The sequence below is a fragment of the Rattus rattus genome, chromosome 4 (genome assembly GCF_011064425.1).
Source record: "Rattus rattus isolate New Zealand chromosome 4, Rrattus_CSIRO_v1, whole genome shotgun sequence".
In the NCBI taxonomy this organism is placed as follows: domain Eukaryota; kingdom Metazoa; phylum Chordata; class Mammalia; order Rodentia; family Muridae; genus Rattus; species Rattus rattus.
In genome coordinates, this window is record NC_046157.1 from 90,070,167 (window position 1) to 90,090,266 (window position 20,100).

Here is a 20,100-nt window from a genome sequence, read left to right on the forward strand (position 1 = left end):
ACAGTGGCTAGACTGTCCTATAGGCCTGTGTTTCAGGAGTGCTGTAGAACTGTTTTCCTGTTTTCTTTAGGCCTGTTATGGGAACAGAGTGTTCTGCTTTCGGGCGTGTAGCCTTTCCTGTCTCCTGGTCTTCAGCTGTTTCTGTGGGCCTGTGTCCTGAGTTGACCAGGCAGGTCGCTTGGAGCAGAAAAGTTGTTCTTACCTGTGGTCCCGAGGCTCAAGTTGCTCGTGGGGGGCTGCTTTTGAGTTCTTGGTGAGGGCAGCAACCAGGAGGGTCTGTGCCACCTTTTCCCTGAGCCCTGGTGCACCGGGGTCCCAGATGGTGTTAGCTGTTTCTCTCTGGAGTCAGAAATGTGGGCAGAGTGTAGTCTCCTGGCTTCCCAGGGGTGTCTGATCCTCTGAAGGTTTAGCTCTCCCTCCCACAGGATTTGGGTGCAGAAAACTGTTGACCGATTCCCTTCAGGCCCGGGTGGTATATGGACTGCCAATTGGGAAATTTTTTTTTGCCTCCCATTTCACACTTATCAAAAGAAATGGACCATACTATTGAAGGATGAAAAGGTATCTGCACTATCTGTTCCCAGCTGAACTTCTTGTATGTGAATCGGAGAAGTTAATCTTCAAGTCACCTCTTAGTTTTTTCTCTCCCAACCAGCTCTCCCATCTTTCTAGCATAAAAGGGTCTCCAAACATTACCCACTTGCTCATTCTTTCTCTTTGGGTATCATCAATATAGGACACCAAACTTATTTTCCAGCCATGCCCACCTCTAAACATTTCAAATATTCTTCCCCAAACAATCTCAAAATATTCCCAATCTTACTCTTGCATTCACACATAATTACTTAACTATTGCAATTTTGAAACATATATTTTAAGTAACAAATAGTTTAAACCTTTTCCAAAGAAATATTACCTTGGGGGTTGGAGAGATGACTCAGTGTTTAAGAATGTTTGCTGGTTTTGCAAAGGAGCTGACCTTGGTTCCCAGAACCCAAACAGGTGAGCTATGGTCACCTGTAACTCCAAGTCAAGGGCATTGGTGTGTACACACACACACACACACACACACACACACACACACACACACACACACACACAATAAAGATACCCATACAAGCCTGAAAAGCCTATCTTATAAATTTTGGGAGAAGTGCAGTGACTGACTATATTTGGCAATCAAATAGGTCCAAAAGGCAAAAACATAGAATTTACTCTGTATTTTCTACAGTCATATTAAAGCATTTACAAAGTGTAAAAAAAGAGTCATTACATTATTCTATATATGTACACAGGGAGCCTACACTTAGCACATAACTGGCACCTTCTATCTACATGAAGGAGTACAATGAGTAGGTGGTACACTATTGTTTTAGACATTGTTATAGCTGAAGCACAGACCTTCCAGCCAAACCACAAACCAACATGGCTCTTACCCATGCTTTTCAATTAGCAAAGGGAGAAGTCCTAAATCTTTATACAGACTCTGAATATGCCTTCTATATTCTCCTGTCCCATGCAGCCATCTGGAGGGAGTGTGGACTACTAACAACAAAGAGAGAAATCAATAACTAACTCAGACCAAATAATGGCCCCGCTAAAGACCTCTCATTTTTCCATGGCCACAGGCATTACCCGCAGCTATTCAAAGCAGCCAATTCCATTATCTTCAAGAGGAATAACCAGACAGATGAGGCAGCTAGAGCTGAGCCCCTTCATGGCGTTGATTCCTCTCACACAAGAAATTTTATTTTACCATTCACAGTATTATCATTCCTAGGTTAAATTTTATCCTACCTGCACCAGATTTTTTTGGTCTCACTTTATTCAAACTGATTTACAGCCTCTCTCTAAGGAAGTAGTTTAATGTTACCTTCATTCTAGAGTTCTGGCTTTTTATCACTGATAAACAAAAGGGTTGGGGGATATTTATGGTAATAAATTCAAACTCAGTTCTGGGGTTTGAAATCCCACCAATCCCTGAGCTCACACCAAGGTCAGGTCTTGAAATCCTCCACTCTCTACCTCCCTACCCTGGAAATCTCTACCGTGTAGAATTCTGCCCCAAGAAACCTATAAAAGCTTGTCCCACCCTTTGCTGCTTCTTTCCCAAGCAGAAGCAGCCAGTTACTTGTTCTTTATTTCTTTTTTTAATCTATTGTGTAAGTTTTGTGTGTGTGCTGCGATTTTGTGATATTTCTTGAATCATATCTTCCAAGCTTCCTTTTTCCTCAGAGCTTTAAACTTACACTTGTGAGGAGACAGGCCTTGTAAATTCTCTTCCAGTTTCTAGTCTTTCAACCTCCGTACTTTTAAATTAGGTGACCTTCTAGGTGCACTTAGACATCTGAACAAACCCCTTGGATAAAGCCTTTTTTTTCCTCTATGGCTCTGTCTAAGGCTGTAGTGTTTGGACAATGAGCAGGGAGTCTCACATCATTCCAGTCACTGACGTGTTCTGTGCTCACCTGGAGATGATCACAACACAAGATACGTAAGTAGATGAGGCTAAAGAGCATTCCCTAGGAAACGCTGACCTTGGCAACTGCAGCTGAGACTTAGCTGTAACCGTGAGGGTTTACTCTCCTGGCATAGTTTTCATCTTCAGAGTCAGCCTTAGTACTTCCTAGGTTAGCACAGAGGGCTTCATAAAAGATGATCAAAAGTGTTCAATGTGGCCAGGTTCTCTAACCTTTCCTCCATATTCTGAAGCTAATACTACTAGCACTCCATTTCATAGTATGGTTCTCCCAGAACTTAAGTGAAGGGTTACGATCCAGGTCTTGGCTATCTGGTTTTCAGTCTTGGAGCTGTGGCCATTCATTACTCCATCACCCAGAAGGAGTTGTACAGTCTAACAGTATGCAAGAATTGTCAGGGCTAAAGAAATTCCTGGAAACAGAGATCCTCACTGGTTTAAAGATTCTGTCTCTGTAGTAAGAAGGAATTATGTTTAACTTGAAGGCTCAAGCAATGGCAAGGGTCTTCCTGCCATATTTACCATGTACAGTCTGCATAGTAGCTCAGTAACAGTCTACACAGCAAATGGACACCTAGAGCCAAGATAGTTCAGGGTGGAATCTCAGCTCTCAGTCATTCAGTTATTCACTGCCAGCTAAGCAACTCTCATTTGTACCTCAGCTTATTTCCTCAGAAACTGAGGTATGTTGCCATCACCATAGATGTCCGATGAGTAACTAAAGGAGAGATGTCTAAGCATGTGTTAACATGAAAACACATAATCTGCATGGCCCACTGCACAATTTAAGTGTAGACCACTTTGTTCATGAATTACTAAATGTTTTATACATAAGAGAAGATCAAGCAGAGCATGGCTCCTTCTGACAATGGGGCCTTTGTGACTACACAGGCTTACAGATCCACCATAACAGCTCTGAGTAAAATAGATAGTTAAAGAGCTTCCATTTTCCTCTTGGAGCTGCCTTTTCTACTAGAAAGACCTTTGTTTCCCTAGTATGCCAAACTCTCACAACACTCTCCTTGGGACTCGATGCACTGCTTTGGGCTACTCTTTTTCCTGGTCTGTGGGTCAGTACCTCACTATTAGATCATCCTTATTTAGCTTCCATCACAAGGACTGCATAAAGCTTCGGTGATTGTCTTAGGGTTTTATTGCTATAAAGAAACATCATAACCAAGGTAACTCTTATAAAAGCAGACATTTATTTGGGGCTGGCTTATACTTTCAGAGGTTCAGCCGATTATCCTCATAGCAGGAAGCATGGCAGCATGCAGACAGACGTGGTGATAGAGAAGAAGCTGAGAGTTCTACATCTTGATCCAAAAGTAGCCAGGAAAAAAGACTGACTCCTCCGCACTGTTAGCGCTTGAGCACTGGAAGCCCTCACAGCTTACCTACTCAGAGACACTTCCTCTAAAAGGCCACACTGCCTAAGAGTAGCACTTCTCAAGTCTAAGCATATTCAAACCACCACGATGATGACTTAGCTGATATTTTGTCTCAAGATGGAGCAGAGACTGAAGGAATGACCATCCAGTGACCAACCCAACTTGAAACCCATCCCACAGGCAGGCACGAAGCATTATTATTAATACTATGTTGTGATTACATGCAGGAGCCTAGCATAGCTGTCTTCTGATAGGTTTTACCTAGCAGCTGACTGAATCAGATGCAGATACCCATAGCCAAACATTGGACAGAGACCAGAGAGCCCTAAGGAAGAGTTAGGAGAAAGATTGAAGGTGTTGAGCACAATGACAACCCCATAGGAAGATCAACAGTGTCAACTAACCTGGACCTCTGGGACCTTCCAGGGTCTGAGATACCAACCAAAGAGTATACATGGGTTGGTCCGATCCCCCTAGTGTATAAACAGCAGAGGGCTGGCTGCCTTGTGGCTTCAGTAGGAAAGGATGTGTCTAATCCTTCAGATACTAGAGGCACAAGAGTAAGGGGATACCCCGGGTGGGGCTGCCCTCTCAGAGGCAAAGGGGAAGAGGGTTGGAGGGAGGAATCCTTTGAGGCTGGATGATAGGAGAGGCAGCAGTTGGGATGTAAATGCATAAATAAATTTTGAAAAAGATATTTTGTCTCCCATGTTGTATTACCAAATGAGCACACCAAAGAATGACATCCTTTAAGAATGCGCAGCAAGAGAGTGATACCGAATCAGCTGGCTGCATGTTAAGGACACCTGTGATTTGTTTCTAGGTGATGAGGCCCCATGGCCTAATCTCATAAGATGATTACTGCAGTTTGAGGCTTATCCTTCCTGCACCCTTGTCAGTTCAGATTCCCTTAATATGGAGCTTGAGCTGCATAACTCATCTTAACCACTATCCAGATACACACCCTCTGAAATCCTCTTCCCTCACTGTCTTTAAGATCACAGTCTACAATGCAGATGCTGTTACCTATAGCAAAGTCTTCAGGGGACACCTCCTATCTTGTGGATAAAGACAAACTCTTTGAGCTTGCCTAGAGCCACCCACTAGGTTATCTTGGTTCATGGACTATCTCTTTCAGCTCCTTCATCCCTTCTCCATACTCTCTAGGTTGTCGTTATTATGCAGGTGAGGGCTGGCACACGCTAGATCAAGGCCGTGATTGGACAGTAAAAAAATACGGTGGGAACACAGTTTTTGTAGGGAGCGAGAGAAAGAGAAGGAAAGAGAGTCAAAATGGAGACTGAGAAGACTGACAGATCTGGGTGATCCTGAATTGCGAAGGTAGCTGGGATGGATTTCTATAGACAAATTTATCATATCTAGGTGGGTGGCTTATATCTTTAGCAATTGGTTGTAAGTTAATTGTGTGGATGTACTGCACATTGTGTATTTAACATATAGATCTGGTTGTTGGGTTACGGTTTGTTGAGTCTTGATAATACTGGGTAGCTGGGACCAGAGTTCCTGGCTGGTCATGGTTGGCCAAGGTGACCAGCAATAAGAGCAGAGAGACTGCTGGGGCTAGATGATAGCTAGGCTAACGTGGAGTGGTGCCTCACTGAAGCCAGCCACCACCGAGATAAATTAAGGTTAGTTCTATATGGCCCTATGGTGCCAGAACTAACACCACCGAGCGGCCTTCCTGGTCTGAGAGTCCCAGGGGCCCAGTGTGGAGTGGTGATGTGTGGGAACCGGTCGTGCTGTTTATCAAATAACATTCCATCTTTCATGCCTCACTGTTGTGGCTTAAATATGAAGACCCTCCACAGACTCATGTGCTTAACCATTTTGTTTCTTCAGGTGGGGGTGCTTTTTTGGAAGATTGTGCAAGTTTTAGGGGTGGAGTCTTACTGAAAAAAAGTAGCTGCTAAGTGTGAGCCTTAATGTTTTTTGTTGTCTTGTTCCACTTCCTGTCTGCTTCTTTACTGCTGATGTCACATGATCATCTAACTCACATTTCTCCTGACATGTTGTCCCTTACATGACTCACTCAACCTTTGAGCCAAAATAAACTCTTTTTTCCTTAAGTTCCTCCTTGTCAGATATTCAACCACAGAACTAAAAAAGCAATAAATACATACATCATTCCCAATTGCATCTGCCTCATCCTTCAGCTAAATTATTTTATACATATTTTTATGTTCTAATTTTAACTTGCCTTATGCTTTCAATGGTCATTGATGTTCTCTCTGTGATGGATCCAATTGGTGGTTACTAAGTTTTTATTGAGACATTGTTTTCTACTACTGCTTTTTTTAAAGAACTGTAAGAAGCACAGGAGAATGAAAGGAAATGCTGTTAATGGTTATCAGAAGGTGGTTTCTCTATATTTAAACTGTATTGTCTGAGGAATCACTACAATGCAATTAGATCATACCTATTCCCACATTCTCCTAAGGATAAGGAGGGTCCTCATAACCTGTTTCCATCCTCCCAACTGTTGGCTTTGTTTCTTATAGGACACTGAATCCAATTAGTGTTACATGGGTGTGGGGACATCATTGGAGTAACTTCAAACTGCCAGGTGTTGTTCACTGAGAAAAACTTACTGTTCATTCCCCAGACCCATCAACTGCCAATAACTATCAGCTCATGGTGGAGCCTCATGAGGCCCAGAGATGCTGAAAGATAATTGGCTTGATCAATGCAAGTATGCAGTCAGTCTCAGCTACCCCACCTCTAGCTGATACAATCATTTCCCCTCCTAGCTCAGCTTGTTCCATGAGCTAAGGCCTGCTCTATAGGAAAGAACTCATATATCATGATGTAAATCTACATTAGACTAGGGAGGTTTTTTAACACTTCTTAGATAGTTGCTTTGGCTTGGCCCTATGTTGCTTCTTTAACTAAAACCTGTATTTCTCTCTTAGACTTGGGAGTCAGACACATTTTTCTTTACCCAGTGCAGCTGATATAGACTCAGAGCATCAATTATTTCTGTTCCTAGATTTGCATGAAAGTCCAGCCAGGGGTTCCCTCACATGACTAGTGGCCAGGCTTGTTCTTTCATATATGAGATGGTTAAGAATATTCTTTACTAAATCTGAAAGGAAACCACCCATCTTTATTGAGGGAAAATTGATTGATAAGATGATCCTTTATGAAGGTCCATTATTCTAATCCAAAAGAATAGCCATTTCTTGTGTTCCTTAAACAGTTTGGCAGTTTACATTGAGTATATCTATTTAAAATCTTTCCAAAGTAAAAAACAATGTAGCCCATAGTATACCAAGCTTATTGATGGCTTCTATATCCTGGCAAATCATGGCCAGCATCTGGAAGGTAGTTTGCTTTCATAAATGAAGATTTTCTAGAAAACAACCATGTTCGTGGCTTCCATATTGTCTGTGGTTCACACTTTGCTGCACTGAGCAGCTGAATGAGAATCCAGGTGAACTGCATGAATAGATTTTTGATTGTCTGGCCTATTACAGAGTATATTTGCTTACCTTTACAGACAAATAATCCCATTTCTAATGTTGAGCATACCAAAGGAACATTCTCTGCTTTGTATGACTCTTTATTTCCTCTTATCAATTATATATTGATTTTTCCCCAAGGAAATAAATACTGGAAAATATTATCCATAACTTCTTACAAAACTGTCTTCTTAGTCCCAGATAATGAATCTGAAGGCAAGGTCATTAGAGTGTTATGGATAGAACAAAACTTTTCTAGACATTAGGTTAGTTCTACAGAAGTGTGTGCTGTGTTTCAGGAGAGGCCGGAAGTTGGGAAGACACATAATTGTTCTGCCTTAGCTACATGCCAAATTGTGACTAAGGGCAATCTGGTGAGGCATTCCCTAGTATTCACCAGGAGTGGAGTTTGTACAGTGGAGCAAACGTTCAGTATGGTTCTTGTCAGCATATTCTTGGAATGTGCCAAATGCCACCTAAAATAGTAATTACTTATTTATAGAATAGGGAGTCAAGGAGTCATTCTGAGCCACTTCATTTCAATGTTTACTTCCTCATTTCCAATTTTCATCAGACGTTTGTGTTTCTCACATAGTACTTTCTTTCTTTCTTTCCTATACTATGTTGTCCAACCTTGAAAGCACTGATTCGAATGAAATGTTAGGTTTTTATATATCCTAGCTTATTTTACTAAACATACAAATAATAGATGAAATGATATTTCCCTTTTAAGTATCAGAAGTAGATTTCTCATTTCTTTGGTAAATATTCTTTGTTGCTGTTGTTGTTTTTAGGGTACAAAGAAGCTCCCTGTGTATTGATAACGCATCCATGACCTTGAAGGTCAAGATCTGAGGGACAGCCTCAGCTTTTATAGTGATTAACATTTTGAGAATGGCCACCTTACTGAAGCCCTCTGAGTCCCATTTCTTTATCTCTAAGGTCTCTTCTAACTCCAAGTCAGATGACTTTTCATATTTCACCACAGATTAAGTATTCATAAGTTCAATGTTCTCTGGAGTGTTTGCATGACCTACATTTTCTTCCCTAAGAAGAAGAAAACACAATCATAAAATATTTCACCTGTGTAAAAGATAGAGCCAATAACAGCCAATATTCAGCTTACACTACCACAGACTTTCAAAACTACTAATATTGAGCCAGAATTGTGCTCATTTGACACTTTTCATGACTAAAAATGCAGCTTACTTCCTATGGCTCTTTGATGCAGTATGAAGATGTTTGTCAGTTATAAAAAGAATGCCTAAGAATTCTTAGCAATTAAGCAGAGACCCCAAAGCCTGGATACGAGCAGCGTATCTTCATTCGACTCTCTTCTTCTAACTGCATCTCTTTTAACTAGGTCTTTTGTAAATAAAATAAATTTGCTCTGATCATTATATACAGAATGCTAACATATTGGATCATATAACATAACCTGTAGAGGTGAGGAGAGTAATGAAAAAGTAATAAAGAGGCCAGATGCTGGGAGGAGTAAGCCACAGAAACAGCATGAAGGTTCAGGTAGCCTCCACAGTTGAATGAGTCTGAAACTTCTGCTGGTCTTTTGGAGGAGGAAGAACAATCCAACATAGATGCTTTGCACATACTTCATACAGATTTCCAGGTTGGATGTTTCCACCAAAGCTGCATATATGGAGGGAGATGGGTCATAATGACACTTAGAAGTACTGTGGAAGAAGGTAAGCATGGATGAGATTCTGACAAAAATTAGAGGTGTCACCCATACTAAGATTGGGACTGTAGTGGTTTGACATTTCCAGTTACTATGCTTTAAAACACGTTCTTCTATTGGCACAGAGAACAAGCTCCCCAGGGACTATTGCTGGCACTGATGGCAGTGAGTGAAGTGGGGTGCTAGTGTAGGTTTATGCATCCGACTATAGCTCTTAAAGGGTCTGCCCGACATCTTAGAATTACTTTGTAACCAATGACTCTATTATCCACTTTTTCTTCCACCCTTCTTTCTCATTTGACTTCAAAACCACATTAAGTCTCCACAAGGCTTTTTTGGAGAGGATCTGGAATGGCACACCAGTGACTTATGTGCAAAAGCAATGCTAAGTTGCACATTTGCGAATACTTCCATGAGGGTTATTGACAGGGCCTGGCAGAATATCTTCATAGTATGTTTGTTCTGCAAGTATGAAGACCTAAGGTTGAAACTCCAATCCTGACCCCTAACAACAACTGGTCATGGCTGAGCATTCTTATAGGCAGCATTGATGATTGGAGGTTGGTGGATGATGAGAGCTTGCTGGTCAGGCTGCCTAGCTGAGAACAACTAGCTTCTCCAGGGAAGGACTGTCTTTCAAGTTAATAGGCAGAGTGATAGAGATAGACTTCTGATACCCTGCTTGGGTTTCTACACACAAGCACTCATGTGAATGCACCACACAGAGACAAACACTACACATACCATACACACATACAGACACCCCACACATACATACACATACAGAGAAAACGATTTATTACACAGTCTTACATAGTCCCGTGTGTCTTATCTTGTAATCTTGCCCTATTCTTTATGCTGTAGCATTAGGACCCTCTTAATAAAATAAAAATACATAATTTTTATTGTGGTGGCTTAAATAGGAATGGCCATAGACAGATATATTTGAATGCTTTGCCATTGGCACCATTAGGAGGTGTGGCCTTGTTAGAGCTTGTGTAGCCTTATTGGAGTTTCTGTGTCCTTTTTGAAGAAAGCGTGTTACTTACTGTAAAGGTGGGCTTTGAAGTCTCACACACTCAAGCTAGCCCTAGTGTGGCAGTCTCATTATGATACCTGAGGATCAACACGTAGAACTCTCGGCTCCTTCTCCAACACCATGTCTACCTGCATGCGGCCATGATTCCCACCGTGATGATAATGGACCAAACCTCTGAAACTGTAAACCAGCCCCAATTAAATAGTTTTCTTTATAAGAGTTGCCATGGTCATAGTATCTCCTCACAGCAATAGAAGCCCTAAGAGACTCATATCTGCACCAGGGCTCTATTCTCTTCTGTTTTCCATGCTGCATTTTTGCAGACATTATGCCTGTTTGTTGGGCACCAACAGTTATTTGTTCTGACAAAACCATAGATTCCCCCCCCCAAAGCTTTGTGCAATTGAAGAGGGTTAATTTAATTCTCCAATATTTATTTAAGCCAAAATTCTTACTCAGAGGAGCTTGAAGTTTGGTGAAATCTTACATTATTTCCTTAAAGTCAAGCATTAAGAGAATGAGTCCATTTCACTGGCTTGTTCTCAGTTGCGAAAGCAAACGTGTAAAGCATTTTCCTTTCACTCATGGCTATCAGTAACATCTGAGCCTTTATCTAGGGCATCGCCACTGAGACAGGCCTATAGCTCCAGCGTGGACCAGAGCTTCTTTCCCTGTCACTTCAGTCTCAGGAGTTTCGGAGTGCAGCTGTTCTACTACCTCCTCAAATGCAGAAATTTAGACTTTAAAACTATGTGTACCTTAATGAAGGATATCCCTAAACTAAAATAGCAAACATTTCACACAAAGAATGCACATACTTCTTCTAAGGCTGAACGTAGAATTTGTGGATAGTACAGAGACTTTCCTTTTCCTCTTACGGTGCAACATTTTTAAAAGTATCTGTTTTATTTTAAAGAAAGGAGAATGAGATGGAAATGAAATAGGTTACTTAAAGTGTTATTAGTGTTATTCATGAAGTAGAATAGTTATCAGGAGAGCATGATAAAGTAAACGTGCAAATTCTCACTTTTTGGTACTTACTGGCTCTGTTGCTCTAAGGAATAGTGTACATGTCAACCTCCGCAATTGTGGTAAGACTCAGTTAGAACTGGCTTATGAGAAGTGAAGCCAGGACTTATGTAGTGCATGTGGCTGAGTACTGAGGATGTGGTACAAGCTTTCTAAGTAACTCTACAGACACTTCAGTGTATTGTAAATTCAGCTTTCCTTGTGATTCATTCTGAATGCGTGTTTAAATGTACTTAACCCTGAATCATCTTCGCGTTTAAGCATGCGGCAGCCCTGTTGATCTACAGTTTGGAAAATGTTCTGTGGAATAAGGGTGCTGGAATTCTTGACTGAAGAAGCATGTGGAGGGGGATTGATTTAGATTTCATGTTCCTCAATTCTTTCTGCTTCTAATCATTAGAATTGTTAAGAGATGACTATACATACTCCTTATAAAGGAACAAACCTTTTATTGTTGCTATTGTTTCTTATTTAAGGGCAAAGGAAATTTGGAGTAAAACAAAAGCAAATAAACAAACAAAATAAACCCTTAGCACACTCAAATCTGGCCAACATCGTTAAGTCCTCCTTCCTCCCTTCCTTCCTTCCTTCCCTTCCTTCCTTCCTTCTCTCCTTCCTTCCTTCCTTCTCTCCTTCCTTCCTTCCTTCCTTTCTTTTCTTCCTTCTTTCCTTCCTTCCTTTCCTTGTTCTCCTTTCTCCTTTTCCCAAATATCTTGAATGAAAAGAAAACTTTTCTCAAAGTTTGACAAGGCATGTGTTTGAACTTCTGAACCTTTGAAGAGCATTGTAAGAGACGGCCTCCACAGAGATGAGGCGCGATTGTCTTGGTGATCCCCTTTTGAACTTTTCTCATCCTTTGAGTATGCGCCCAGGAGTGGTGTATCTGAGTCTTGAGGTAGATCAAGTCCCAGTTTTCCCAGAAAGCACATAGAGATTTCTGAAGTGACTGTACAAGGTGGCCCTTCTAACAACAATGGAGGAGTGTTTCCTGATCTACATTCTCAGCAGCAGAAATGGTTGCTTGAGTTTTCTTATCTTAGCCATTCAAACAGGTATAAGTAACATGGCGTCTCGAGGTTACTTTGATTTGCATTTCCTTAATGGCTAAGAATATTAACATTTCTTTAAGTGTTTTTTAACCACTCAAGTTTCCTCTGTTGAGAATTCTCTATTTAGGTCTACACTACTCCAACTTTAAATTCTATTATTTAGTTTGTTGATGCCTAGTTTCTCCAGTTTTTATACTTTTTTATTTTTAAAATATCTAATTCTCATTAATATTTGTGTTTTTATAAAACATAAATATTTTATACTTTTATTAATATATAATATTAATTTATGTATTTATGTTTATGTTTTTATTAATATATAATATTAATATTATGTATTTACTTTACATCTCATCAGAGCTTCCCCTCCCTCCTTTCATTTTGTTTTCAAAAGAGCTGAAGAGGAATCTACTTTCTCTTTACTTTTTCAAACTTGTACGCATTATTTATATTCCTTAGCTCATGTTGCTTCCCTCCACTGCTTTTTTCCAGTTCCTTTATTTTAAAGACAGTGTCTCACTACATAGTCCTGAATGGCTTCAAACTCACAGAAATCTGCCTACTTCTGTTTCCCAAATACTGGTATCAAAGGTGTGTACCACCATGCCCAGTTTGCTGGAGGTCAGCATGTAGAATACAAATTGAGTCTTTGTCTTTAAAACTCCTGTGGAGGCTGGGCCAAAGGCCCTGGGTTTGTTTCCTCTCTACATTGTAACTTCAAATTTGAACCACATGAGTCTGGCCCACATGAGATGCTATTTCTTTATTTTCTTAAACGCTTCATTTTTTATTGGATATTTTTATTTAAATTTCAAATGTTATTACCATTCCCAGTATCCTGCCCATAATTCCCCTATCCTATCCCCCTCCACTTTTTCTATAAGGGTGTTCCCCCTCCCCAACAATCTACCCCTTCCCAGATCTCCATCCTGTCATTCTTTTATACTAGGGGGGTTCGAACCTTGGCAGGACCAAGGGCTTCCCCTTCCATTGATGCCCAGTAAGGCCTTCCTCTGCTACATGTGCAGCTGGAGCCCAGAGTCAGTCCATGTATAGTCTTTGGGTAGTGATTTAGTCCCTGGAAGCTCTGGTTTGTTGGCATTGTTGTTCTTATGGGGTTGCAAGCCCCTTCAGCTCTTACAATCCTTTCTCTAATTCCTCCAACGGGGGACACATGACACATGTGGGGCAGGCTCTGAATGGCCATTCCTTCAGTCTCTGCTCCAAACTTTGCCTCCATATACTCTCCTATGAATATTTTTGTTCCCCTTTTTAAGAAGGACTGAAGCGTCTAATTTTGTGAGTTCTTTGTACATTTTGGATATAAGCCCTCTATCAGTTGTAGGATTGGTAAAGATCTTTTCCCAATCTGTTGGTTGCCTTTTTGTCCTAACAACAGTGTCCTTTGCCTTACAGAAGCTTTGCAGTTTTATGAGATCCCATTTGTCAATTCTTGATCTTAGAGCATAAGCCATTAGTGTTTTGTTCAGGAAATTTTCCCCAGTACCCATGTGATGAGGATTGTTCCCCACTTTTTCTTCTATTAGTTTCAGTGTTTCCGGTTTGATGTCCTTAATGCAATTGAACTTAAGCTTTGTACAGGGGGAAAAAATGTGTCAATTTGCATTCTTCTACATGTTGACCTCCAGTTGAACCAGCACCATTTATTGAAAATGCTATCTTTTTTCCATTTTATGGTTTTAGCACCTTTCTCAAAGATAAAGTGACCATAGGTGTGTGGGTTCATTTCTGGGTCTTCAATTTTATTCCACTGATTTACCCGCCTGTCTCTGTACCAATACCGTACAGTTTTTATCACTGTTGCTCTGTAATACAACTTGAGGTCAGGGACAGTGATTCTCCCAGAAGTTCTTCTATTGTTGATGATAGTTTTCGCTGTCATAGGTTTTTTGTTATTCCAAATGAAGTTGCAAATTGCTCTTTCTAACTCTCTGAAGAATAGAGTTGGAATTTTGATGGGGATTGCATTGAATCTGTAGATCGCTTTTGGTAAAATGGCCATTTTTAGTATATTAATCCTGCCAATCTATGAACATGGGAGGTCAATCCATCTTCTTCAATTTCTTTCTTCAGAGACCTGAAGTTTTTTTTTTTTTTTAATCTTTATTAACTTGAGTATTTCTTATTTACATTTCGATTGTTATTCCTTTTCCTGGTTTCTGGGCCAACATCCCCCTAGCCCCTCCCCCTCCCCTTCTATATGGGCTTCCTCTCCCCATCCTCCTCCCATTACCCCAACAATCACATTCTTATCATACAGATCTTTCACTTGCTTGGTTAAAGTCACACTGAGGTATTTTATGTTATTCGTGACTATTGCTAAGGGTCTCATTTCCCTAATTTCTTTCCCAGCCTGTTTATCCTTTGAGTAGAGGAAGGCTACTGATTTGTTTGAACTGGTGGAACTTTTGGGGTCACTTAAGTATACTATCCTATCATCTGCAAATAGTGATATTTTGATTTCTTCTCTTCCAATTTGTATCCCTTTGACCTCCTTTAGTTGTCTGATTGCTCTGGCTAGGACTTTGAGTACTATATTGAATAAGTAGGGAGAGAGTGGGCAGCCTTGTCTAGTCCCTGATTTTAGTGGGATTGCTTCAAGTTTCTCTCCATTTAGTTTAATGTTAGCTAATTGTTTGCTCTATATTGCTTTTACTATGTTTAGGTACAGACCTGAATTCCTGATCTTTCCATGACTTTTATCATGAAGGGGTGTTGAATTTTGTCAAATGCTTTCTCAACATCTAATGGGATGATAATGTGTTTTTTTTCTTTGAGTTTGTTTATACAGTGGATTATGTTGATGGGTTTCTATATATATGAACTACTTCTGCATCCCTGGGATGAAGCCTATCTTTTTAATGTGTTCTTGGATTTGGTTTGCAAGAACTTTATTGATCTGAAGTTCTCGTTCTTTGTTGGGTCTTGTGTGGTTTAGATATTAGAGTAGTTGTTGTTTCATAGAAGGAATTCGGTAGCGCTCCGTCTGTTTCTAATTTGTGGAATAGTTTGGACAGTATTGCTATGAGGTCTTCTGTGAATGTGAATAGAAGAGTTTGTGGCAGGGTTGGTATCCCTGTTCCTCCATTGGAAATCTTGCCTTGTTACAAAAGGTGCTCCTTTCCTGTTCCATATTTTCTATTTCTAGGAGTCTTGGCTAAAGCCATCCTCATAGAGTCCTAGTAGTTTCCATTGCCCTAGACTTCTCTCTAGCTCATCCCAAGGAAAACCCCAACCATGTATTTCAACTCTGTTTCCCAGTTCTTTTACTCCAAAGCTTCTGTAAGACAAAGGACAACATCTAAAGGACAGCAAGGGATGTTTTTGGTTTTTTGGTTTTGTTTTATTTTGTTTTGTTGTTTTGTATTTTGGATATCAGCTCTCTGTCAGAAGTGCTGTTGATCACAATCTTTTCCCATTCTATAGACTGCTGTTTTGTCCTATTGACAGTGTCCTTTACAAAAGATTCTCAATTTCTGCGGTCCCATTTATAAATTGTCAGTTTTAGTGCCTGAATAGTCGGTGCTCTGTTTAGGAATTCGTCTTGCATGCCAATGAGCTCAAGATGACGCCCTACTTTGTCTCCTATCAGGTTCGGTATATTTGTTTTTGTGTTGATGCCTTTGATGCAGTTGGACTTGAGTTTTGTACAAGGCAATAAATACGGGGTTATTGACATTGTTCTACTCGCCAGCATCTAGTTGTTTAAAATGCTTTCTTTTTCCCATTGTATTTTCTGGCTTCTTTATCAAAAATCAAGTGTCCTTAGGTCTGTGGATTTATCTCCGAGTCTTTGATTAGATGCCATTGATTCAATGTTTGTTTTTATGCCATTATCATATGATTTTCATCGCTATTGTTCTATAGTACAGCTTGTAATCAGGCATGGGGATATCTCCAGATGTATGTTTTTTTGTATAGGATATGATGCTGTTGCTGTTAACACTCAAGGTATTGTATAAATCATTACAATAAGAAAATCCACATAGTCATTATTAAATTCTATTCAAGATTTTACTTAAAATAGAAGCAAAGGAGAGGGCATTGTTCATGTTCTACTCTGAGGTATTGTATTATATTGAGCAACTAAAATATTTTTCAATATGACTGTACAGATCAAAGTGAACAAAGCCACCCATGTCTCAATAGTCTTTATAATTATACCTGTGTGGATGAAATAATTACATATAGCCATATGCTTAGTACTTTATCCTTAATTTTTCTTTCTGCTAAATATTATCTTCTGGAGTGTGTATTTGCCTGAATAGGACAGAATATTTGCCCCTTTTAGCCTCAGAGAGAAAAAGACTTATTTAAGCTCACAGCTTAGATATGGCAGAGTGTCTAGTTTCTGGGTTTGTGGCAGGGTAGAGCACAATGACCCTGTGTATCATCCACAGTGACCCACACCCTCTAACTGTTGTCACCTTCTAAAGTTTCCAGAACCTCACAAAATAACACCACTACTCAGGGACCAAATATTAAGCACAGGACTTCCAAAGGGTAGTCGATATTCATACCATGATGGGGTTTACAGAATACACCCAATGAGTTCTCTCATAACAAGCTAAAGTCTCTTTTACACATGTAACTATTTTCTACAGAAACTATTCATTCAATTCCAAAATATATTTTACCATAGAAGGTATAAATTCTACTTTTCTCCATCAATTGTATTTATACTTGGAAATTCAATGTATTATTAACTGAAATCCTGGCAGAGCTTTGTTTATTTTGGCACTTCCGACCTACATGGCAATTACTGTTACTATATGCAGCTAGAGTTAAAATTTACACAAGGTTTGTGCTTTATAACCCTCTTTTTAAGAATCACTTGTGTCTTTGAATAAAGGCTGAGTGACTTGGTAACTCCCAACATTGGTCTAGAGAGTTAATGAGTCGGGCATGGTTCACCTGCTGTAAAGAAGTTGCCCACGGTTCATTTTTTTCCCCAAGTAGAGGAGGAAAATCCACACCCTGGAACAGACTCAACTGACGAGAGCTACAGGAGAAAGAAGACACTGTCATAGAGCTGTTGCAGAGAATATAGCAGAGAGATGCACACAAGAACAAAAAGAAAGGAGAAGAGGGTTGACTAAGTGTCAAGGGTATTGCCTGGTAGCTTTGATACCCTTTGTGTTCTGCAGGAAACAGTTGGAATATACTTCGTCCTCTAACTTTGCAGGCACATGAAGTTTCTTACTGGATTTGAAAGATGTCGAAGATCATGTGTTGTAATTTGAAAGAAACATTACAAAGTAGACTCTATAGTCTCCCAAATACAAAATGATGGCTGTGCCCAGAGAGATCATTAGACACAGTGACAGTTGACAGCTATTGTCCTGGCTTTCAACTCATCTTGAGATTTGGTTCTTTCTTTAACCTGTAGTTGCACTTGTACAAAGGTTCCATGGAGGTAGTAATGGTGTCTGTCTAAGTGCCTCCATAAATGTGACTTCTAGGATAATTTATAGGCTCTGTCATGATGTGTGGCATTTTTGCATGGTAATTGGCAGGAAAATGCATTGAAATGTGAGCCAGCTCTCTGATTCATATCTTCTCCACATTCCACTATTACTTTCTTTCAAAAAAAAAAAACCTACTTTTTATTTATACGTACATATTATTTGCAAATGAGTGGGGTACCCATGAAAGCCAAGAAAGAGATTCAGATACCTTGGAATTGGAGTGCTAGTTGGACATGAGCCACCTAAAATAGGTTCTTGGAACCTGCACACTGCAAGAGCGGGAAGCTATCTTAACTAGCTCTCTCAAGGCCCAGACACTGTTACTTTCTGTAGGATCTGACTCTATAATCTAATGGCTTTTTGTGTTTCTTTATAGCTACCACATTGATTAAAAAAGATGCTCACCTTGAAATGGTGGTATTCTAGTTTGCTTAATAAAAAAGCATAGTCTAGGAAAAAATTAAATGCCTATGTTTAAGTATCTAAGCCTTCTGCAAAATTCATTGAGTATAATGGCCTCTAATGAGAGGGTTCTTTTATTTCCAAGTAAAATTAAATTATTGTCTATATTACTAACTTTTCTGTTGCTATATTAGAATATCCTGGGGGGAAAACAAACAAAAACAAACAACAACAACAACAAAACAGCTTCGTGGAACAAAGGCTTATTTTGTCTTATAGGAGTGTAGGACTAACCCAGTAACCAGGAGTCAAAGAGATCAATTTCATCTGCACACTGATAGGACTGGAACAGGGAAAGTGAAAGGCAGAGGGGGAAGTGAGGAGAGAAAGTGGAGGGTAGGATATACAGAGGGAGTTGGAAGAGACAGGAAATGGAGTCAAAACCCCAACATCCATGCTGAGTGTCTCTTCTAGCACAACTCTACCCTCTACACATTCCATAGAATGTCTAAAAGCCACCATAAGCTGGACACTAAGTCTTCAACCACATTCACCTTTGGGGACATTTCACAACAGACCACAACATTGTTTTTCAAAGATATATTAGATATAGCACATGTAAAAACTAAACAATATAGATATCGTAAAATAAAACTTAACCAGAGTGGAAGAGTCCCCTGTGTTGTGTGTTGCTTAGTCACTCTTCCCTTATGTTCAACCACTAACCCAACCTTTGATCCATTGTCTTTGTCACTGTTCTATTTCTGTGAAGAGACGCCATGGCGAAGGCAACAATTGTAAGACAAAGCATTTAACTGGGGCTTTGATCATAGTTTGAGAAATTACCCATTATTTTTATGGAGAGGGGCATGGCTGCCTGCATGCTGGTGCTGTAGGTAGAGAGTACAACACTGGGCCATGTGTGAGCTTTTGAAACCTCAAAGCCCACCCTAGTGACACAGACAACTTCAATTTTTCTCTCATATTGCCACTCTCTAATGACTAAATATTCAAATATGAGCATTCAATTATGGACCTGTAAAGACCATTCTTATTTAAGCCATCATGCCCATCAATTAGCCTTGTTATTTTTTTTTTTACTTACTGTAAATGAATTCACTCTACCCATGTGTATCTGGCTATTTTGATTTAGCATCATTTTAGAAAACTCCACACATTATAAATAAGCCACTCACAATGTTGTATAATGTTGTATTATGTATAAATGTCTCTAACACTGAAGAGTTGTTAATGTAGCCATATTAGTGTTGTGAACTTAAAACCATCCAGTCATGGATGAGAGTGTAAAGGTTTGGCATTATCTCTCAAGTTGGTGGTTTCCATTTTTCTTACAGAAACCTTTCTCTTGGCCAATAATTGGCTTTAAATAGACTATGTAAGCCTCTAGTAAGCTCACACCAAACAAAATCTTGACACCAAGATCTTGATCTTGACACCAAGATCAAACATGTGGCTTGAGTGACAGAATCAGAAGGGCCTCAACACAGGCAGATGCATCTGCCCTAAATCTCACTTATCTTCTAGAAAGCATCTAATCTGCAAATCAAGTAGTAGGAGTGTAGGCTTGATATTCATGATCTGAAAGCCGACATTCTTAAGACATCAGATTGAAAGATAGATGGAAATGTGAAAGACTGTATTTTGGTTCCCAACTGGTCTTACAGAGCTGAATCAAGAGGCTGACTTGTATTTTTTATCACCTTTGCAGGGGCTCCATTTTGGTGCCTGTTGGATATCGTTCCTATAAAGAATGAGAAAGGAGATGTGGTCCTTTTCCTGGCCTCATTCAAAGATATAACAGACACGAAAGTGAAGATTACTTCAGAAGATAAAAAAGAAGGTGCGTATGGTTATTATAAAACAGGGCTGTTCACTCAAAAATTTGGAAAACAAAAAAATTGACCTTTGGATACCATCAATTTATGACTATTCATGGCTCCTAGTCAATATTTGGAGTATATTTAAAAATCATGGAGTTGTGCATTTACAATCTCATATTTGTAGTGACCACTCACTTGACAGGAAT

At 39.7% G+C, this 20,100-nt stretch overlaps 1 protein-coding gene across 1 annotated transcript in view; it reads left to right on the forward strand.

The window, feature by feature from the left end:
• Positions 1-20,100, forward strand: part of Kcnh8 (potassium voltage-gated channel subfamily H member 8) — a 582,230-nt gene that overhangs the window by 355,206 nt on the left and 206,924 nt on the right. The window contains exon 3 of the mRNA XM_032900823.1: positions 19,783-19,914. Within this exon, the coding sequence (XP_032756714.1) occupies positions 19,783-19,914 (132 nt within the window). The remainder of the gene's footprint in view (positions 1-19,782; positions 19,915-20,100) is intronic.